We start from the raw sequence: 23,770 nt of genomic DNA on the forward strand, positions 1-23,770 counted from the left end.
ACCGGATCATCAAGAACTTCAAGCAGAGAGGTTCGCCTGCAGTGAAGAAATCTTCAGGACGTCCCAGAGTGTCCAGCAAGCGCCAGGACCGTCTCCTCCTGAGGAGTCAGCTGGAATCGTGTCACCAGCAGTGCAGAGCTTGCTCAGGAATTGCAGCAGGTTGGTGTGCGAACATCTGCACGCACAGAGAGGCCAAGACTTTTGGACAACAGCCTGGTGTCAAGAAGGGCAGCAAAGAAGCCACTTCTCTCCAAGAAAAACGTCAAGGACAGACTGAAATTCTGCAGGAAATACAAGGATTGGGCAGCAGAAGACTGGTGCAAAGTTCTTTTCTCTGATGAAGCTCCCTTCCGACTATTTGGGACATCTGGAAAATCGATTGTTCGGAGAAGAAAAGGTGAACGCTACCATGAGTCCTGTGTTGTGCCAACAGTGAAGCATCCTGAGACCATACATGTGTGGGGTTGCTTTTCAACCAAGTGAGTGGGCTCTCTTTTCATTTTGCCCAAAAAACTCTCCCTTGAATAAAGAATGGTATCAAAACATCCTGCAAGAGTGACTTCTTCCAATGATCCATGAGCAATTTGGTGATGTTTTTCAGTATACCATAGTGGAAAAATAATCTATAAATACTGAAGCAGCAAACTTGGCAAAACACAAAATTTATGTCACTGCCAAAACTTTTGGCCATGACTGTATATAACTGAATCACATATATCACTAGCTCTATATTAGCAGCATATCAGAACAATTGCGACTGTGGTATTGCTTTTATAGAATAGTTACAAACAAGTAGTTACTTGTAAAAACTACTTTCAGGCAAAAAAAATTTAACAGGCAGGGCTAGGCGGGGCTGAAGCCTCAAAGCCTGACCCCCCAATACTATATTCCTGCAATAGTCTACATGAGGCTGCAGTTTCAGGACCGCAGTTCTAAGACTGCATTTCTAGGACCCTATAAGGACACAGTTTTGCGTAGGGCCCCCAGAAGTCTATGATCGGCACTGGCTACTTCCTTTCACTCCAGTACTGTATGAAGTTAAATGAAATTAAATGTGGAGGATGTTGACAAGATGATTGACAGGCCAGTTTACAGTGGGTGCTTCTCAATTTCCCTCCTCGTTTCCTCGCACCTCCGTCCTCCATCCTACGACCCGGAAACCGATCGAGCTCAGCCATCTTGAAGGACATCTCAATTCTCTATTTGCACCGCAAGGAGTGAGGAGGCTTCCTGAGGAGTCATGAGTGAGGATACACAGGTGTAGCCTTTGCGGAGATGTTTTTCATCGAAAAACCTGATGCACGTATAAATTCTCCTCCCCCTTCACATTCACCATGTAGTTTTCAAATAAGCCTGAAGGACTTGATTAGTTGGATCAGGTGTGTTTAATTAGGGTTGAAGCTAAACTCTGCAGGGCTTCGGCCCTCCAGGAATTGAGTTTGACACCCCTGCGCTAAAGGGAGCGAGGATATATCATTTCACTTGATTCAACTCCCCCGTCCTCGCGTCGTTTCCTTGCATCCTTCCCTCGCATCCTGAAAGAGTGGAGCTAAGACGCGAGGAAAGGAAACGAGGATGCACAAATAAGAATTGAGAAGTACCAGCGACAGGATGCGTGTAATTATGCAACAGAGCGGTCCATTAAAGACGCAATTGTATGACGTGATAGTATGTCCCAAAGCTTGCCCACTCTTCTACTACACACTCAAAAGTGTGTACTTTTTCCTCACCAAAAAAGTACATAATTTAAGGTCGTAGAATAAGTTGGCACATTGGGATCCAGCAACAGTCTAGTGTCTGTCCCCTTGTCCAAATACCCACACTCGAGGTCTTGGCCACTTGAGAGCTTGTGCGCGCAACAGGAAGTAATTGCGCAAGACTGTCCCAGGTCTTAAAAACGCCAAAGTGCAGTGCCCTTAACGCACACTAAATCCACACTATCTCGAATACCGCTCCGGAGCGCTATTCCAGACTTAGTGTATCCCATCATGCATCATGTTGTGGAAATAAATAAAATAAAGACTTTTTGCCGAGATCTTGCGAGAGGTCACGGAAACCTTTCCAATATGTTAAATAATAATAATAATTAGATATGACATATAATTTGGTAGTAAAACAAATAGTTACATGTTTTATTGGTGCAAATGAGTAGTGGGGATAATTATTTTGTACAACATTTGCAACTGCTTTTTATCACTTAATTAGAAGCACCACAAAATTAAATTGTGTCATCTGTTATAGGGACTACTGAACAGATATTTAGAAGTTGATTTTAAAATGCAAAGTATTGAAAATAAAAATAAAGCTCTGTAAACACTTGCATTTTACAACACTATATGTCCCATCAGTTAATGAAAAGTTCTACACACACTTGTGGTCTTCATGCTCACTTGAACACTTGGACCAAATACAGGAAATATGTCATATAAGCGGTCAAGTGCAAAGGCCGCAAGCGTGGGTATTTGGACAAGGGGTTTGTTTATGCAACTGGCCCCAGGGGTGTCAAGACTCAATTCCTGGAACACCGGAGCCCTGCAGAGTTTTGTTCCAACCCTTCTCCAATACTCATACCATGTTGTTTTCAAATCAGCAAGGACATGATTAGTTTAATTAGGGTTGAATCTAAACTCTGCAGGGCTCCGGCCCTCCAGGAACTGAGTTGACACCCCTGCACTAGACGATTTTCAAATCTTAAAGGAGTCATATGATGTTGCTAAAAAGAACATTATTTTGTGTATTTGGTGTAATGAAATGTGTTTATGCGGTTTAAGGTTCAAAAACCACATTATTTTCCACAGACGGTACATTATTGTTTCTCCTCTATGCCCCGCCTTTCTGAACCGCGTCAATTTTTACAAAGCTCATCGGTCTGAAAAGCGAGGTGTGCTCTGAGCAGTTAAATAATCATAATGAAGGTGGCCCTTGGGTTTGCTATAGTCCCAGGGCCCTGTGTGTTCTTAATCCCCATCTGTACAGCCTTCAGTGTCACATGATCCTTCAGAAATCATTTTAATTATTATTATTATTAATGTTGAAAACCTTTGTGCTTCTTAGTATTTTTGTGGAAACTTGTTTTTTTCAGGTTTATTTGACAAATATGAAGTTCAAAAGAACAGCATTCAAATGAAATATAAATTTGTAACGTTATAAATGTCTTTACTGTCAATAAGAGGAGGAAGCGGCTTCCGGAAGGCGCTCGGTGGATGGCGAGACGATTGGCTCCCAAGGCAGTTGGCAACAACTGGACTGTGAATGGACAGTAGTGTGCAGAGGGAAGTGACGATTCAGGAAATGAATTAGGAGAGATGGAAGTAGGTGGCGGGAGTTATGAAAAATGGGATACGGTTAGGAATAATAAACGGAAAAAGAAACGACAGAGTAAATTGGATGGAAGTGACTCTGACAGGGGATCAACTGTAGAAGAAACGAAGAGAGATGAATATAAAGTTGTTAGAAAACACTCTCTGTCTTTTTAAGAAATGGTTCCAGATATGCCTCACCCCTCCTTTTCTTCTCTCCTTCTCTCACTCGTTCCCTATACACTAAGCAAGATTTGTCGTATGCTGCAAACACGAAACAGAAAGCGGGCGAAAATCCTGTTGCATTTTTCAATCGATTTAAGCATGCTTGGACTGAAGAATCTGCCATTCCATTAGATCAACATTCTCCTTTGTTTGTCAATACGTTTTTGAATAACATGCAAACAGAAATCGCACAATTGGTTCGTTTGACAACTTCGAATATAACAGATATTTCTGTTGACGCTTTGTCTCGGAGACTGCGTGAGCTTTCCACCGCGGGGGCTTTTGAAGCCTCCCGAGGGAGACTTACAGCAATGATGCAGCTTAATACTGTTGTCAAAGCACGTTCAAATCAGGCAGCAGGGTCGAAAGTATGTTATTATTGTGGCATTGCGGGACACTTCGCTAACGCTTGTAGGAAAAAGCAGTGGGATAAAAAGCAGAAAAGAGGTGGGTCTGCTGGCTTCAGGCCACAGACTAATGCTTATCCACAAAGGCAACAAACAGAAAGACCGAATTATCCCACAAAGTGGACTCCCCGTTAGGGATGCCCACAGAGTTTAGAGCCCTTTCTTGATGAAGATTCCATGATTTCTGTTACATACCCGAATAAATCGTCTGTCTTACCTTTTCTTGAATTGAAAATTGACAGTAAACCGTATGTTTTCCTTTTGGACACTGGTGCCTCACGGTCATCTTTGTCCGGTAAAGTATACGAGGGCTCTATTACAGGGAAAACTATTAACTCTGTGGGAATTCACTTTAAGGGACTGAGAAGATTTCACGGTGGCAAAGAGATATCGAGGGACCAACTGTTATTTTTATTAACAAAAGTGTTTGCAAAACTTATGCATGAAGGAGACTCGCTTGAAGGGATGAATCCAATAGTTGACAAAAATGCCAAATAAGGAAATTGGTGAAATAAAGAGTGCTAGAATTCTAAGAAATGGATCATTGCTGATTATTTGTAAGGATGCAAAACAGCAAGGGAAAGTAATCTGAATGAACAAGATAAATGGAAATAGAGTGGAATGCTCTATGGCTAATGGCAAGAAATTCGTAAAAGGGGTTGTCACAGGAATCCCGGTAAACATATTGGTAGAAGATGTGAAAGAAAATGTAACAAATGCAAACTTAAGTGAAGTCAAAGTCTAAAAACAAATTGGAACAGAAGTGTAAGTGAAAGCACCTCGGTTGTTATCACTTTTGATGAGGAAGCTCTCCCTGGAAAGATATATATTGGATACATGTGTTACAATGTGAGGCTATACATACCTCCTCCACTTAGATGTTTCAAATGTCAGAGGTTTGGACATGTGGCAGCGGTGTGCAAGGGAAAGCAAAGATGTGGTAAATGTAGTGAAGAACACGAGTATGGCAAATGTGATGAGGGTGCAAAGTTGAAATGTTGTAATTGTGGAGGGGAACATAGCTCAGCGTATCGGGGCTGTGAAGTTAGTAAGAGGCAGGCTGAAGTACAAAGAATCAAGGTGGTTCAGGGAATCAAAGAAATTATGAATTGCCAGTGATGAACAATGGAGATAAGATGGCTGTTAGCAAACCTAGAAAAGGCTGAACTTTTTGTTCAAACATTTCTGAAAGTTCATAGCTCTGATAATCTTTCAGTAGAGGCCAGACAGAGAAGGAATAAAACATTAATGGAATACCCTAATATTTAAAAGGAAAATGAGATGTCAGAAAATCCATTAGACCTACCATTAAACACGTTTGAGTTAAAAAGAGCAATAATTAGTGCTCGACAGACTACTCCGGGGAAAGATGGGGTATGTTATAAAATACTGGCACACATGATAGATAACTCGTTAGAAATAATATTAAATCTGTTTAACCAAATTTGGGATACTGGACCACTTCCTTCAGTATGGAAACAAGCAATAATAGTACCCATTCTTAAACCAGGGAAAGACCCATCAGTTCCTTCTAGTTACAGACCAATTGCCTTGACTTCACATTTATGAAAAATCATGGAACGAATGATCACAGAAAGAATAACATTCTTCCTGGAAAATAAAACTCTTTTATCTCCATATCAGAGTTGATTTCGTAGGGGTCGGAATACAATGGATTCTGTATTGTGCCTAGAGTCAGACATAAGGAAAGCACAGACCAACAAAGAAGTAGTAATAGCAGTCTTCTTTGATGTGGAGAAGGCATATGATATGCTCTGGAAAGAAGGATTATTGATAAAATGTAAATCATTAGGAATTAACGGTAGAACATATAATTGGGTTTTGGACTTTTTATTTAAGAGGAAAATACAAGTGAGGGTAGGTTATGAATATTCCAGAGTATACACGGCGGAGAATGGTACAGGATGTTTTTCATTTTGTCCTTGGAGATTGACCCAGTATGCCATCATGAATTTTAATCTTCTAATTCTTAATGGCATTTCTCCCATTTCCACCTGCATTGATGATACCATAGATGATTTGAATGCCCCACTACAGATTTTCAGGGCCTGAACTTGCAATACATCTAATTCCTTGAGGTTTGATTCTGCTGCTGACATGTAAGCTATACATCCATCGTCAAGAACAGATCTCATGAGTGCCCAATATATGTTTTGTAGAGATGCTCCACTTGCTCCCCATTATTATTATTATTATTATGTAGACCGTTATTATTCAACATAATGATTAATGATATTTTCTCTCAGGTTGAACAAAACATAGGAAGATCTTTGTATGCAGATGATGGGGCTTTGTAGATTAGAGGCCGCAATATATCGTATGTCAATAAGAAAATGCAAGCTGCAATTGATGAAGTGGAAAAATGGACCAATAAATGGGGATTTAAATTATCTGTAGGAAAAACACAGGTTATTTGTTTTTCAAGGCGGCACAAAATCTCACCCCTTTCTTTGAATCTATATGGGCAACAACTGGAGCAAGTAAAAGCTGTTAACATGGAAAGTTCATCTGAATAAAATTAAGGACAAATGTAAAAAGGTCATCAACATACTTCTGTGTTTATCAGGACAGGAATGGGGAGCAAGTAGAGCATTTCTACAAAACATATATTGGGCACTCATGAGATCTGTTCTTGACTATGGATGCAGGGGCGTAGCCATCATGTCAAAAGTGGGGGGGACATGTCCCCCCCACTTTTTATAAAAAGTGGGGGGGACATGTCCCCCCCACTTTTTATAAAAAGTGGGGGGGACATGTCCCCCGCGTCCCCCGCCTCATCTACGCCCCTGTATGGATGTATAGCTTACATGTCAGCAGCAGAATCAAACCTCAAGGAATTAGATGTATTGCAAGCTCAGGCCCTGAGAATCTGTAGTGGGTCATTCAAATCATCTACGGTATCATCAGTGCAGGTGGAAATGGGAGAAATGACATTAAGAATTAGAAGATTAAAATTAATGATGGCATACTGGGTCAATCTCCACGGACAAAATGAAAAACATCCTGTCAAAAGTGTATTAAAAGAATGCTGGGAACATAATGAAACAAAATGTTTTGGGTGGATAGGTGATGCTAAAGCAAGAAATATAGGATTACATCAATTACAGTACAGTAATACAGTATCAATTTCCTCTATTCCTCCCTGGTTATTTCCCTTGCCAACTGTTGACCTTAGTATACAGCAGGAACTGAAAAACAATTATAATCAACTTCCGATATAGTATATAGTCCAGAAGTATTTTGAAAAACATTTCCCACAGTCAATGGTTTTATTTACAGATGGATCCAAGGATCCTGATACAGGATATGCAGGTGCAGCAGTATATATTTCAATGTTTGAATTTTATATTAAGAAAAGAGTAACCAACCATTGGTCAGTATATGCTACATAGCTATTGGCCCTACAGTGGATAGAAGAGAAGGAAATAAATAACACTGTCATTGCATCTGATAGTTTTTCTGCACTTGAAAGTATCAAATCTGGCAGGTCATCAGTTAGGATGAATATTATTAACGAAATATTCTGCAAGATGTATGAAATGAAAGTTAAGGGTATGTCTACACAATTCATTTGGATTCCTGCTCATGAGAAGGTGGATATTCTGGCTAAGCAAACTCTAAGAATAAAGCAAGTAGATCTACATATTCCATTAAGTAAAGCAGAAGCTAAAGTATACATTAGAACATATACACAATCAGTTTGGCAGATATATTGGGATGACCATGGAACGGGTAGACATTTGTATAATATACAAAAAACAGTTGATGCTGGGCGAAAGGAGAGTAGGAATCGAAGGGAAGGGAAGGAAATATCATTACACGCCTTAGAATTGGGCATACTGGACTTAATAGAACGTTATATAGAATTGGTAAGCACCCAACTGGGGAATGTATACACTGTAATCAACAAGAAACAGTTGAACATGTACTACTTCAATGTGTAAAATACAACAATGAGAGACGTCGCCTTATTCAGTCAATGAAGAAAGTAAAACACCATGACTTTTCTTTGTCAGGTTTATTGGGGAAATCAGCTAGCAAGGTATATGAGGATATCATTAGGTCTATAAAAGAATGTGAATTAAGTAAGAGAATATAGATAATTTATGTGTGTATGTATGTATGTGTGTATATGTATATGTGTGTGTATATGTATGTATATATATATATACATATATTGACAGGCATGTTGTTTTTTTTATGTTCCCCTCTTTCGCCATCATATATATTGCATAAATCTTGATCCACACTCCAGTCCAGTCGGTGGCGGTAATGCACCTATAAGCTGGTTTGCCAACCGCCAATAAAACACCAAAGAAGAAGAATAAGACGAGGAGGAAGCGCCCCCTAGTGTTCATGTTGAGCGCGCCTTGCTGCTGAGGAACCGCTAGGTGGCAATTATTCAGACATTCTCGCTGTACACTGGGAGCCACCGCAAGCACCAGAGCCATGTAAACAGAAGGCTGATTTCATAGATTTTGGCCTACAGGTTTTTAGGCAAAGTCTGCAGGAATGGGCAAGCGAGATAATAGAGTGGTAAGTAAAGGTAGTTTACCAACTCGTATCGTATCGGCCTTTAAGCCGCAGTGCTAACGCGTCAAAACACTGAGCCAAACAGATTAGCCACGTCCACTTACAGAATGAATGAACACGGTTATTAGATATTGGATTTACATTGTTTTATGTTTACAGTCTGGCACAACTTGTAAAATGTTTGCATCGCTTAGATAGGATGCTAGATTGCCGGTATGGCTAATGCATGTGGCTATCTGGCTCAGACATGCTAACTCGGCTAGCACACATTCATCTTAAATGTTCTGTTATATAGAATGCTTGCTGCTGTATTTTTGGTGAGCATATAAAAAATGTAATGCATAAGTAATTTAAAACTAATTTTCAGCCTAAGTGAAATGATGATAATTTGTAGTATACAGTTATTTTAGCAGTCTCCAAGTGAAACGTGGATGCTGAAGGATGTGTTTTTAAGCATGTTTTGTGATTGTTGATGATGTGCTGGCTGTATTATGAATGTTAATATCTGATTGTGTTTCAGGCATACTTGAACCCAATAGCTGCTGCCAGAGCCAGAGGACCTGCTCCCAACCATGGCACCACCATTCAGGATTATCTCAGCAGACCACGGCCATCATGGTATGGAGACATGATTATGATTAAAACTGAAGAATCGATAGTGCTTATATGTGATTTTAAGGTATCTCTGTTCTGTATATCAGGGAGGAGGTAAAAGAACAACTGGAAAAGAAGAAGAAGGGCTCCAAAGCTCTGGCTGATTTTGAGGACAGAATGAACAAGGTTGTTTTTTTTTTTAACTAGATTCAGTGGATTTGCAATAGATTCAGATCTGCGTTGTGGATCATATGTGCTTTCACTCATTTTTCTCAGCGATGGAAGAAGGAACTGGAGAAAAACAGGGAGAAGGTACTTGGTGGAGGTGAAAAGAAAGAAAAAGACAAGGAGAAGGAAAAGAAAGAGGTACGGGTTGATGTAGTAATCTGAGATCTCATATATAAAACGCAAATACAGTCAGATTTCAGCCTACATTTTATGGATTTCATCCCAAGTACTAAATCAGAAGTGAGGAATAAATAGGGATTTATAAAGGCAGAAGATGGCATGAAAATATTCCAGCTGAAGAGTGTAGTGTACCAACACTGTAAAAAAAAAAATCTGTGACATTTACGGTAAAATACCGGCAGCTGTGGTTGCCAGAACTTCACCGTAAAAAATATGGTATTTCATTAACTGATATAATGTTAATAAACCAACATATTGAAGTGTTAATATCTGTTTTGAACTATTGTAATGCACTGATAACCACCAAAAACAGGTGGTGATGAGAAAGTCACATGATGAACCAAAGCTCATCACAAACAGCTTTTCTACGAGCTGAGGAGGGCAATATTTATGTATAGAAGATGCACCGTGTCATTCACACAAACACTAAACCCCATCATGGTGACACACATGATACTGAAATAATGCAATAAACATTAATTTAACAACATTAGATGTAAGATTAAACCCTAATGTACACATTAAAAACAAAGAAGAAACATGTTATTTCAACAAATAAAACATCAAATATGAAGCGTCATGCAGGGAATTCTGGGAGTGTCAATTTACGGTTTTTCACTGTAAATTATACAATGACTTTTTCTTTTTCACTTCCAAAAACTGTATTTTTAACGGCATTTTACTGTAAAATTACATTAAATGTTATTACGTTTATTCACCGTATATAGTATGGAAGCTTACTGTTAACAGGTTTTTACTGTAGCATTTTTACAGTCTTTTACTGTTAAAATCACAATCATTTTTTACAGTGAACATTTTGCACTCAAATACCAGTAATAAAAAAATCCAACATCAGCTATGATAAATTGGCAATCACAATATGTATTTATTGTTATTATGGTTTGTTGTTATATTTAAAATTGGTCTATGATTTCCTGATATTTATCTTTGCTTTTTCCAGAAAAAGAAGGAGAAGAAAAAGTCCAGTAGGGTGAGGAGAGCTCTCCTTTTTCATATCTTGAGCAACTGTAAACCAGTAATTAATCAATAATGGAAAAGTGGAATATTGGTTTCAATTAATGTCCCAAACTAGAAGAGGGATTTGCATTTGTAGAGTATTTGGTATCCATCTGGCCTGTTATCTCCATGGGTCGGCTGATCAGTTTTAAGTGGCTTAAAATCTAACAAATTCTGCTTTTGTTGTGTTTGGTCAAGCATTCCTCATCTTCCTCCTCCTCCTTATCGAATTCTGATTCCTCCTCCAGTTCCTCCTCAGACTCTGAAGATGATGTAAGTCTTGCTGATGATTAGAATTATATGTACATTATTTGCATGCATTAAAATGGCCATACCTTATCACTAAATATTCTCTGTTTGTCTGTTCTGCTGCCTTTTCAGGATGAAAAGAAAAAGAAGAAAAAAAGAAAAAGATCCTCTGCCCGGAAAGCATCTGATGATTCTGACACCGAGTCAGAGACTGATAGCAGGGTATTGTTTGGTTATATCTGCAAGGAAAAACATTACATGGTTTAAAAGGATTGTTCCTGCCAGTCAAGGGAGTAGCTGGCTTAACTGAAACTAGCCACAACATATTATACATTATTCTAGATTTGCAGCTCTTCTAGAAATTGCCATCTTTTGCCAAGTTGTTTTGCCTCCATGAATATTAATTTCCAGTGCTGAATAAAATGAACATAAACGCTAAATTGCTGGTGATAATGAAGAGATATGTCAAGACTTGTGAGACTAAGTTTGATGTTCCTTATCTCTAGGAGTCATCCAAGAAAAAGAAGAAACTGGATGGAGAGAAAGACAAGGTACTCAAGACTCATTTTATGACATTAAAGAAATAGATCACACCACAAAAGAACATTCACCCTCATGTCATTTCACACAGTAGTGGAGTTTTTGAAGTTGTTTTTCACTTCAGTACAACTACAGTTCAAGTACCATATCTACCCCTTATTTGTCAAGCCTCAAGCATATGAGAGTGACAGTTTTTTTTTTTAAATTCATATGTATGAATATACACTGCCATTCAAAAGTTTGGGGTCAGTAAGATTTTATTTTATTTTTTGAACAACCCAATACTTTTATTTAGGGCTGTCACTAATGATTATTTTGGTAATCGGTCGATTATTCTGATGATTAATTGAGTAAATCGGAATAAAAAAAAAATAGACATAAGCAAACTAAACTTTAAAATGACTTGAAATACATATATAATGGCAATGAGGCAATAATAATAAATTCAAATAAAATATTGAAAGCAAGTAATCGTGGTTTTATTGAACAAAACCGTTAAAATACATAATGTAATATAACATTATAAAATGCATGCAGAGGGCGTCAGCAGCCTGACGGTTGTTTACTACACTTTACAGCGCCGTGTAATGTAATCCTTGTTTAATATTGACTAAACAACATTTAAGTCAAATGTCCACTTAATCTTTAATAGTTGGCCACTTCTTTATGATAGAAATGCTACAGCCACTGTCATTTCATGAACAAGAACATGAGGACATCAAAACATGCAAACTCAGAGCAACGGTTTAAACTTTTATTTTAAAGTTGCGATGAACATTTAGTCTATTTAGAAAGATAATGATGTACTCTTCTGTGTTGGCGTAGATTTATAAATGATTTACCTTATAAATCTGATAGAATGCACATTATTCCCAAATGACACAACAACAACAGCAACTCAGACTCGCAGCATATGCAAAGATGGAGTTTGAGACGGTCCGTGCATGTAAATGATAACTTTGTGTGGAGCAGCATTTACTGTGAACGGAGCACATAACCTACACACATGCAAATAAAGCGCATATTAAACCCGCTGTGCATAGAAATATATATCTATATATATATTTAATCGCAGTCTTTGTGAATTCAAAATAGCACTATGCTTTATGATTTTTTAAAAGGTTTTAATATTTCGTGCAGCCTTATAAAACGGCCTAATAATGCTTTTCATGGATTCTCATCCGTGGAATGCGCAGCATCCAGTATTTTGCTGGTTAATCCACACAGGCAAAATGCAATCGAGGATTTTTTTTATAATCAAGTACGCGAATTTAATCAAGGAATCGTGACAGAAGTGGACTCTTAATAAGTGACAGTAAATACTTTTATAATGTTACAAAAGATTTCTGTTTCTAACAAATGCTGTTCTTTTAAACTTTCTATTCATCAAAAAAATTAGCATGGTTTCCACGAAAATATTAAGCAGCACAACTGTTATCAACATTGATAATAATAATAATAATTGTTTTTTTAGCAGCAAATCAGCATATTAGAATGATTTCTGAAAGATCATGTGACACTGGAGACTGGTGTAGTGGCTGCTGAAAATTCATTTTTACCATCACAGGAATACATTATATTTTAAAATAGAAACAGTTATTTTTAGTTGCAATAATATTTCCCAATAATACTGTTTTTATTGTAATTTTGAACAAACAAATATCACAGCCATTCAGAACACACTGCACTCCCAATGAAATGGACAAGTTTATAATCTAATTCATAAATATTAAACCTTTTTAACATTATTAAAGTACATACTGTGTGACTGATGCCGTCTTTGTCATGGAAAACACTTGTTGGTTCACATTGAGTTCGCAGTTTTAACGTGTTTGCTTTCATTTATTTTCAAGATCTGAGAAAAACTATCTGTTGTTGCTTTCAGTATGGCTAAAAATGTCACACAATATGATATCCAAACTCACATTAGACACATTTAACGTTGAATAAAGCACATAATCAGTACCTGAGATTATCATTGTCATAGTTTTTATGTTGTTCCAGCCGCAACGTCACAGAAACCGTTTAAAAATTAGAAACTTTGCGTGTCGTCGTCGTTGCAGCTGGTTAGGACAAAAGCTCTGATTAACATGGAAAAGATACCTTTTATTGCGTGTCGCGGCGTTGCAGCACGTGTAGTTAGGGCACGGTGTAGGAGTCCTTTTTTAAAAAACATTTAAAAATCATAGAGACCCCAAAATTTTAAAAGGCAGTATATCGTATCATATATATATATATATATATATATATATATATATATCATATATATTCCATGCAATTGTATGACCCTTTGTCTGTCTGCGACTTGAATGTCAGTCTATGCTGGTTTCACACTTGTAGCTGTGTGTGTACACCGCAACTGTTCAAGAGAACTTTCCTCTTGTGATCTGACACTGTGCTTAAGCAGTGTATATCTGCAGTGAATGTGTATCGGTGAGACTGTCTCTGGCCCTCAGGGTGACAGCAGTGTTTTGGAAGCTCAGCCAGGTGTATGTGTCCAAATGGCACGTGGGAGGGGCCTCAACTAGCTTCTCTCATTTCCCAGGCAAATACTGTCACCAGTTCCCTTTTCTTGTCGCACAGCTTCTAGAGATTATATAGCAGAAATGGAATGTGTTGGAGTCACTATGTTTCTGCTCATGTTCACCTTATTTCTAATCATTCCTGGTAAGATGCTTTTCATAAATTTTTGAATGAATGGAAGCAGTGATGTTACACACTAAAACTTTAAATAGAATTTTTATTTTATTTTTGGCCAAAAATGTGAGGTTAAGCCAATGAGAGAAAGTCAACATTTTGGGATGTCATCTAATTAAATGCATTTCTAGAGTAAAATGTTTATTATTTAACCTGAAATGCCATTGAAAAATGTTGTGTACATATCTAAAGAAAAAGATGGAGAGATACTCTGGAAAACATGTCATTTAAATATTTTTTTGTAAATCTTGTTACTTCCTATTGACGACTTGAATTTCAGCAAAAACAACCTTCTCTCCACATTATTTCAAGTAGCAAGGTGGCACAGAACCTGAAAGAATAGAACTGTGGTTTTGTTTTAATTCTGAAATAGCTTGGCGCTTACTTCCTATTTTCACTTCCATATTGAAAATTTCAGTGGAATATATTCCCACTTTAACATCAGTTAGCAAACATATTATTATATATGATAATATAAAACATATAAAAATATATTAGTGTTTATATATTGATATAAAAAAAATGTCAGTGGAATATATTCCCACTGTAACATCAGTTAGCAAACAAAGGTGTATATATATATATATTGATATTTTAAAAACCTTGTCAAATATAATTTTAATAATTCAATGAGCATTTTTATATAAAAACATGGGATTTCATAAAATATTTTATGGATTAAAATGCTATTATTTTTTTTGTGCTAAATGAAATGTTGAACATTTTAACATAAGCACAATTTGTCCTCTATCATGATTATAAAATATCTGATGTCTTATTACAGTTTTCACAATTCTATTTCAGTCAACACACAAAATTTAAAATATATCTTAAAATATAATATATAAATATATATATATATACACACACACACACATTTTAAATTTTTTAAATGTTTTTAATTAATACAAATATGTAATACATTTCGAGATTAAGATAAGACATGACAAGACAAACATATGACTCGTAGTCTTATGGCAGACACTTCCTACATTTAGCTTTTTTTGTCACATGATGCTTTAAAAATACACAAACAAACATTCAAGGCTTAGTGGATTATTCACGGTCAGGCTTTTGTTCATTTTCCAGTCCACACATTTGTATGTGCATTTTGGTTGCAGCATAAATGGCCGTAGTGGATTATCAAGGGGTATGAATAGTCTAATGTTTGGAGATGCGTAAGGAGTTGATTGTCTGCTTGTTGGTGTGAACAGCTCAATTCCTAATGCCTATTGTCGTGGTGGTGTAAGTGCACTGTTGCTATCCCCGCAATAATTCTCACCTCATTTGGAGACAATAAGACCAGAACAGGCCAAGCACAATTATTAGTGATGTATTCATAACTTAGTGTGGCGTAAATACAGGCACGCTTTTTGCTTCCACCGAATCTGCCCTCTGGTCCTTTGTGCGTGCAATAGGGGTTTATTTATTATTTAGTGCACAACACGAGCCACGCAGTTATCTATTGTAATGCACAACACTGGCTGTCAGCAGGCCGGTAGAAGCGAGTAAAGGGGTGGAGATGGCCGTGTCCGGGTAGTTAAGGGGCCCAAGAGCGATAAAGGGGGAAGAGTATGAGACTGTTTACCTGCTTACTGCCTACCTGCCTGCTGCCACACGGCCTTGCCTAGCAACGTAATACAGATTAACAGCTGTCAGTTAAAGCAGGGCCTCCAGTCCACAGCCTACGTTCATTTCATCCATGCAAAAGAAATCTTATCCTTAAGTAAATGAGATACGACAAGAGTTCAGTAGAGTCTACATTATCTTCACAGCATTATGGGAGCATTATTTTTGCAATCAGGTCTCCATGACTTCATCCAGTGTATGCGATTCCTGAGTGTTTGCTCACGGACCAGTTGCGACAAATTAGGGAGAACTTGATGTTTGATCACTATCATTCTGAGAAGTTGGTCAATATTTGCTCACGCAGGTATAGGATCAAGCTGCGAGGGCAAAGGCAGTGGTGATTAAACTGCAGATCTGTGTGTATGAACTAATTAATGATGTGGATAAATCCAGTGTCATGCTGGAATCGCAGATTATGTGAGGGTAAGGTATGTCTTACTCTGCAAATTTCCTTTTGTATAGTTCATTTGAAGTGTCCAGGTGAACTAAAGGAGAAGGAAAATTGCTCAGATTAGCGACGGATTTAGATGAATGATTTAACCGGCAATGTCACTGTTAATGATAAACATTACGGGTTCTCGTGTAGTACCGTTCTGCGTAAATGTTGAGCACTCGAGGCCTGGGATGGTTGTGATGGTGTACATAGCGAGGGTCTTCTCTGCTTTATGGACAGTTCTGTGTGTGTTGTCCCTTGTGAAAAAGAAGTGTGCTGTATTGAATGTTCACTTGTACACTCTTAAAAATAAAGGTGCTTCACGATGCCATAGAAGAACCTTTTTGTCTAAATGGTTTCATAAAGAACCTTTAACATCTGAAGAACCTTTCTGTTTCACAAAAGGTTATTTGTGGTGAAAGAAGGTTCTTCAGATTACAAAAAGGTAAGAAAGAGATGGTTCTTTAAAGAACCTTTGACTGAATGGTTCGTTGTGGAACCAAAAATGGTTCTTCTATGGCATCGCTTGAAGAACCTTTTGAAGCACCTTTATTTTTAAGAGTGTAGTGTACTTCAAATATTAAAAGTATATTTTTAAAAGCGTGTACTTGCAGATAATATAATATTAAGGAAATGAAAGGCTATGTAAATATACTTACATGACCGTTTCCTAACACACTTAAGTGCACTTTTAAAAAGTGCATTTTGTAATAATGTCAAATTAAAATAATTTATATTACAAATTTATGTTATGTTATGTTATGATTTTACCTGTAGTGTGTTAATAAATATTACATATGAATTCATATATATACAACACAAGAGACAATAGTGCTGTCCCCAACCTACAAGAGCAATGCAAGTTGTTAAGAGATTGTTATGTAATGGCATGTGAACTTGTAGTTGTACTCCTTATGTAGCAACTTGTTAGCATCAAGTGTTGCTAATGCACACAACGTTTTCAAACTTCACATTTTAACTATGACTGTGTGCAATTTATATTGTAGAACAAAATTGGTAATGAAAGTCTCTTTAAGTCCAGTGACCTTATTTTAACCATAATTTTAAAAAACGCTATTCTAAAAATCAATTTGAACTTCCTGAGCGAATCCATGGTGACTTTGCCTTCCGTTTGGCCTACAAATGGACGTCATGAATGTATAGCTCTTTTAACATTACACAAAACTGTTTATATGTGTACATTTTACTTGTATTTTTTGACAGTAACACTCTCTTTTAAACAGGTACGGACTCTAAATGCATTGAATGCGTTTCACTGCAGCCCACACAGCATGGGAAAATGGGGGACCCGATGCTCCTCAAAGTTGAGACTCATTTTGATGTCCACAGTGTGACGTTCCAGGGGTTCTGGTGCAAGATTAAGCCTAATAACACTCTTTTGGTCACTTTCAACAACATCAATGCCATCCCAAATCTGCGCCTAAAGAACAGTCCGGCACTTAATTTGCCTGATGTCTCAATATATTTTGAACATCTGGATGAAGACACACAGGGGGAATATGAGCTGCAGATCAACATCATCTTCCCAGGAATTCCCAGTCCAGTTGCTGTCACAAAAAGAGTGACAGTCACAGTCAGTGGTAAGAGCATTTGAGTGCTTTGGGAAGGATCTCATTTATGACAGCAGTTAATGTAATGTTAGTTACTAATGCTTTTAACATCATGTGAAACTCATTCATATGGAAGCTGTTTTCATCTCAGAGTAAAAAAAAATTCAATTCATACCTCACAATGGTGATTTAATTTCTCACAGTTGACTTTATACCTCCCAATAAATTTCAATGACTTTAAATCCTGCCATGTGCCATATTGCGCAACTGTGACTTTGTTTCTCATAATTGTGACTTTTAACTCACAATGTAACTTTTTATCTCACAATTTCAACTTCATATTGCGTAACTCTGACTTTGTTACTCGTAATTGCGACTTTTTAACTCACGATTGCGACTTTATTCACCTTATTTTTCAATGCGAAAGTGAGGTATTTTCTGTGAATGTATAAGACTTCAGATTCATTATTCCCTATTATATAAATACAGTAATTAGAAAAAAACAGTAAACGGTTTAGCAAACAGTAAAACTATTTGTGCTAGAACCAGTGTGTTCATGATATGATATGATAACAAATACCAGTTTCTAATGTTAAGCAGCGTGACTGACTGTTTTTGTACAGTTAAAATAACTGGATGCAAATGACACCGGAAGCCGCGCACATTCAAGTTACAAATGGCCGCACCCACTGTTACTTTAAAAAATAAGGTGAATATGACAGATTAGTTTTTTCTCTCTGAGACATAAACGGGCTTCCATACATACATCCATACAGAGTATCTCTTTTCTTGAAAGTACTTAATTTAATGTCTTTTCTGCTCCCAGTGCCTGTGTCCATGCCCGTTATTACTAAGACCCCAGAATCAGAACTGGTGGAAGACAGGGACAATGTGACACTGACTTGTTCTGTTGAACATGGGACAAATGTTCAGTTCAAATGGTTAAAAAACAACATGGTAGTTGGTCCAAGTGAGCGGCATACATTCTCACAAGATCATGGGACACTTGTTATAAACCCTGTTAAGAAAGAAGACATCGGTCAATACAATTGTGAGGCCCAAAACCACATTAGCAGTAAGCTAAGCAAACAGGCTGAGCTCATTGTGTTCTGTGAGTATCTAATATACTTTTCCGACTCCAAGCTCATTTATCATCTGTTGTCATTCCATGTATAAATCATCGCATTGTTATTGCACACTGGTTCCTCCTGCAGCCTGAGAATTACCTGCTGTTTGTTATTGTTACGTTAAACATGTCATTTATATTAAAACAAAAGTTGACCTGAAATATGAATATGGATCACTTAAATTTTTCCCTCATTAAAAGAGTTGTACCTCTAAAGAAATGAATAGTATTTTTTGAAAAATATGTTTAAAATCACGTACATTCACATAATATCAGTAGCTGATTTATTTTATATACAAATTGTCGCCTCATGGGGGCTGCAATTTTGAAATCACATGACCACCTGAAAAATTACTCTGTTTTTCTCCTTAACTTTCCTATTGTTGTACAATATCACTGACATAATAAATTGATAGTATTAGAACTATTTATAGTAATATAACTAAAAGTAATAGACAATTGCAATGGAATTTATTTTAAATGAATGTTGAAAAAGAAACGACTAATGATGTTTTTGTAACCTTACCAAATTTTTCAGACGGGCCTTATAACTTGGCAGTAAATTCTGACCAAGGTCTGAAAACTGAAGGGGTGTTCATGGTGAACCTGGAGGAACTGGTCTTTTTTGAGTGTATTGCAGACTCCAACCCTCCCAACACCTGCGTCTGGATCTCTAAGACGAAGAACGGTACAGAGGTTCTCATGACTGGACCACGGTTCGAAGTGAAGCCGTATGAGTTACCCCAGGGTAAAGAGTTCTTGTGTAGAGCATTCAACAATATGACTAAGAAGCAGGACGAGACCAAGTTCACACTGGTGATGGCCAGTCTTGACAGAGGTATGTTTGCGTTCACTGTTTGAGATCTGCACATTCATCCTCAAGCCAAAACAGTAATTTCATAAAAAGGACCCTCAAATTATTTTATTAAATTCTTCTGACCTAATCAACTCAAAGTAGATTGACACTATTGAAGCTTAAATAATTCTACAAACAAACAAATAAATAAATATTGTTTAATAATAATACAAAATAGGCTATAATTAATAATAAGAATAATAATGATAAAAACTGTAATAATGACAAAAATGGTTACTGGCTTTAGTGTTTTAAGTTAATCTATCTTATTTGTTATTCGTTTATTCCATCCATTGTCAGTCTGCATGGTCGTGGCAAGCTGTTTTTTTTTCTCCCCAGTTGCTAAGTGCAAATCTGTCCCACCTGTGATTAAGTGTTGCTGTTCCACTGGAAAGTAAATAGGGGCTGGCACCTGTCCTTATTGTTTACGTTGTTACAGGCAGTGAATTTTGGTTCAGTGTGGATACAGAATAAAAAAATGCAAGCATGCAATGCAAGTTCTTGGTTGTTTAAAGGTGAAGATCACACCAGAAATGATGTATTTTAAAATATAAAATGTAAGTAACACTGATATCGATCTGTTTCCAGAAAAAGCAAAATATAGCCAGGAAGGGAGTGTGCTGTCTTCATTGGCTTTCATTACAATCTCGTCAGTCCTCATCATAGTGTGTATGATGTTTGTGCTCCTGAGGAAGAGCTGCCATCCAAGAAGAAGTATGATCTCATTCTGATTTTTAAAGATATTCAGGCATCACCTTAATAATGTGTCATTTGAACAAAATCATTATTTATTAAATCATTTGTTTAAAGACCCCCATTTGTGGCTTTAAGTCAGAGAGTGTCAAAAAGAGTCCCTCATCCCCTTTAACGGTAACACTTTACAATAAGGTTCATTAGTTAACATTAGTTAACTACTTTAGTTAACATGAACTAAGCATGAACAATACGTCTACAGCATTTATTAATCTTAGTTAATGTTAATTTCAACATTTACTACTGCATTATTAAACTCAAAAGTTGTGCTTGTTAACATTAGTTAATGCACTGTGAATTAACATGAACTAACTATGAACAACTGTATTTTCATTAACTAACCTTAACAAAGATTGGTAAATACTGTAATAAATGTATTGTTCATTGTTTGTTCATGTTAGTTAATACATTAACTAACATTAACTAATGGAACCTTATTGTAAAGTGTTACCCCTTTGACTATGTCTGTTTGCTTGAAAAAAGATGTAATCTAAAAATGCAGAAAAATATCAACACAGGACAGAAAACTGTTTCAACTTATTTCAAAGGGGTTTTTAATATTTAAATCAGTTTATATTTAAATTAAATAATTGTAATTCATTAGCAATAATTTACATTCAATTTGATCCCTTTTCTACAGTGATAAAGACTATCTACAGGCGGTAAGAAAATGTTTCTTATCTATACAAATATCTGAGAAATATGTGACGCGTTTATTTATTTAAGTGACATCATTGATGGATTGTTCCTGTCCTCCAGGCCAATGACAGAGCAGAGAGGACTGCGCCGCTCTGGTAGGTTTACTGCATGTCTCGGACTACAATATACCTGTGTTGTTAAGCAGTGATGTGTACACTGCCTCTCTGTGCAAACAAACTCCCCAAGCCCATTAACATCACAACTGCTATAATCATATCGGCTTGGTTTCTGTCAGCATACATTATAAACATATTTTCCACTTTGCTGGTGTGCTGGCTTTACTTGGCTATACACAGTTACTCCCTTTGGAAAATAAATAGGATATTACCAACGACTTACTGTCTAAAATAAAATACTTGTGTGCTAGTGAACCAAAAATGGTGCATGCAAACATTGTTTAATTATTACTGTGAGAACAAATTGCTTTAAATAGCCTACATTACATAATATGGATCTCAATAGAAGTTAATGGTTAGTAAAGTTGTTTCATTACAAATAAAATGATAAGTAAAAACGAATAAATAGATGAAAAATAAATCAACAGAATAATTATATTACTTAGTGTATTGTATATATTATACAGTGCCTAAAATTGGCTTTGTATTGTGATAAATATACACTAATCTGATTAATATACCTACTTGCAGGTCATGAAGATGCAACTGAAGACTTTGGCATTTATGAATTTGTCTCTGTACCTGGGAAAATGGAGTCAACACAGGTTAAACAAAATAATAATCACTTGGCGTTTTGCATGAGCAGTTTTGCCCCAGAACAGTTTGATATTTCTTCTCTGTGTTTTCCAGGCATCCTGCAGGTCTTTGACACGGCTTGATTCAGTCAAAGATTTGCATACCACCATCTATGATGTCATCAAACATGTGCCTGAAACTCCAACCCTGAGTCTTTTGAAATGAGAGAGGTGGGTAGTCATGATGTCTGCTCGGATGTAAAGATGAAAGGCGTTTCACTATTTTTTTCTGCCAATTTTTCTCTCTACAGTCACACAGTTAAGCACTTCTTTTGTTTGACAATTATTCATTTTTGATACTACTTATACTAATCATACATTTATAAACTTGTGCTGGACACTGAAGTTTTTATTGTCTTAAAATAAGAGAACTATGAGATTTTTTTCTGTAGCAGCATGCTTAATGAAAAGCTGAGAGTATTTATATATAAATACAGTCGTCATCTAATGTTGTTGTTCCTGCATTTTGAATGTAAATATGATGTATGCATCTTGTACATTGAATCTGTATTTTTTTGCACACTGCAGCGTATTCTGTTATATTGCTCATTACATTTTCAAGATGCCACATGTTTTATATATATATATATATATATATTTCATGGGTAGCAGTTTGTTGAATGTAAAACAGGCATCTTCTGTCTGTTCTGTTTTCTATGTGTTGCACCCGCACCTGTTCACATTTTAAACACAGATGGATGCTCCGGAATGTGAAAATAAAGGTTTTTAGAATAATTGTTATTTTATTAAATATAAGCCATAACAAGAATTTTGATTGACTTTTTAGAGTTTAGCTCTCTGAATTTATTATGTTGATGAAAATGCTGCATCTCTGAGTCTCTTTTTATGTTTGTGCATCATAAATGTTTAAATGTAGAAAATTAGAAATATGGCAAGTATTGCTGTGAGTCTTTCTGTGTACATATTAAGCTGATCATTTTAATTTTGGTAAGCACTGTTGGGTATTTCAACCAGAGAGATTGTCTGGTAGCTATAACCGGCAATATACTGGAACCAACACAGTGCTTTATAAAAGGATGATTTATTATATGACTATGTGTGTATTTTCTCAGTTTCAAAGGAAGAGCAGAAGCATTCATCAACAGCTCAGCTTCCTGGAGCGAGGTGCCACTCCCTTATTTGAGAGGGAAATGTTCAGTGATATCAGCGGTGCTTTATTGACGAGAAACACTTGCTCTCTTATGTGTGCTCACATCAGCATGAACAGCCAGTTGGAAGGGCTCGTCTCTAACACCCACGCTAGAATATATTTGTCAGGTAGCAGATATTTTTGCTGTAAACTTTTCTCTGAACTGTGAGATGTAAAAGCCCCAAACAAATGAGGTTTTGTGGCATTTTCCAAGAATCCTTGACTCGTTCTATGTTACGTGTCTGTGGACCTCAAGTGCAACACACAGTGCAGTCTTCTACAACAGACAGAAATAAGTTGTGCATGTGTGTGTGTGTGTGTGTGTGTGTGTGTAGTCAGGGGTCTAGAAATTTTTAGAAAATCTAGGAGACACCTTATAGCTTTCATTTTTAATCATCGCTCAAAAAGCTGGGAGGAAAAATCGAAATATCTACACCCCATTATACAAATATAACTGCTTTCTAAGAGGCATGCCAGATTTTTAATTTGCTTTAAATGTAAAACTGATCAAAACAAATAAGCACGAGAACCATCATTTTGTCTTCAGAGAATGCCACAGGAAAACAAAAAAGAGGAAAAAGTCAAAATTATGAAATATAAATTTGACATTGTGATATAAAAAGTGGAAGTTATGACTCCAGCATAATTATGACAAAATGTGAAAAACTCAAAAGAAAAAAGTACAAATTATGACTTCAAAAGTCGACATTATGAGATAAAAGTCATAATTATTATTTTTATATCTTTTAGATATTTATATATATATATATATATATATATATAAGCATAATTTCTACTTTTAGGTCATAATT

The 23,770-nt window shown here is 36.6% G+C and overlaps 2 protein-coding genes across 2 annotated transcripts; both read left to right on the plus strand.

Annotated features, from left to right (window-relative positions):
- Positions 1 to 8,303: 8,303 nt before the first annotated feature.
- Positions 8,304 to 11,471, plus strand: LOC107558576 (protein FAM133-like). Its single transcript, XM_016242237.1, has 8 exons — positions 8,304 to 8,488; positions 9,006 to 9,103; positions 9,187 to 9,265; positions 9,356 to 9,445; positions 10,449 to 10,478; positions 10,703 to 10,777; positions 10,886 to 10,975; positions 11,260 to 11,471. The coding sequence occupies exons 1-8, from the start codon at positions 8,465 to 8,467 to the stop codon at positions 11,338 to 11,340; spliced, it is 567 nt and encodes a 188-aa protein (XP_016097723.1). The 5' UTR covers positions 8,304 to 8,464; the 3' UTR covers positions 11,341 to 11,471.
- A 2,097-nt stretch (positions 11,472 to 13,568) lies between these two features.
- LOC107558577 (HEPACAM family member 2-like) lies at positions 13,569 to 22,510 on the plus strand. Its single transcript, XM_016242238.1, has 9 exons — positions 13,569 to 13,960; positions 17,297 to 17,653; positions 18,450 to 18,734; positions 19,288 to 19,587; positions 20,194 to 20,319; positions 20,999 to 21,020; positions 21,118 to 21,152; positions 21,705 to 21,778; positions 21,864 to 22,510. Exons 1-9 carry the CDS (start codon positions 13,900 to 13,902, stop codon positions 21,972 to 21,974), a joined length of 1,371 nt encoding a protein of 456 aa, XP_016097724.1. The 5' UTR covers positions 13,569 to 13,899; the 3' UTR covers positions 21,975 to 22,510.
- The last annotated feature ends 1,260 nt before the right edge of the window (positions 22,511 to 23,770 follow it).

The sequence above is a fragment of the Sinocyclocheilus grahami genome, unplaced genomic scaffold (assembly GCF_001515645.1).
Source record: "Sinocyclocheilus grahami isolate Dianchi unplaced genomic scaffold, SAMN03320097.WGS_v1.1 scaffold650.1, whole genome shotgun sequence".
In the NCBI taxonomy this organism is placed as follows: domain Eukaryota; kingdom Metazoa; phylum Chordata; class Actinopteri; order Cypriniformes; family Cyprinidae; genus Sinocyclocheilus; species Sinocyclocheilus grahami.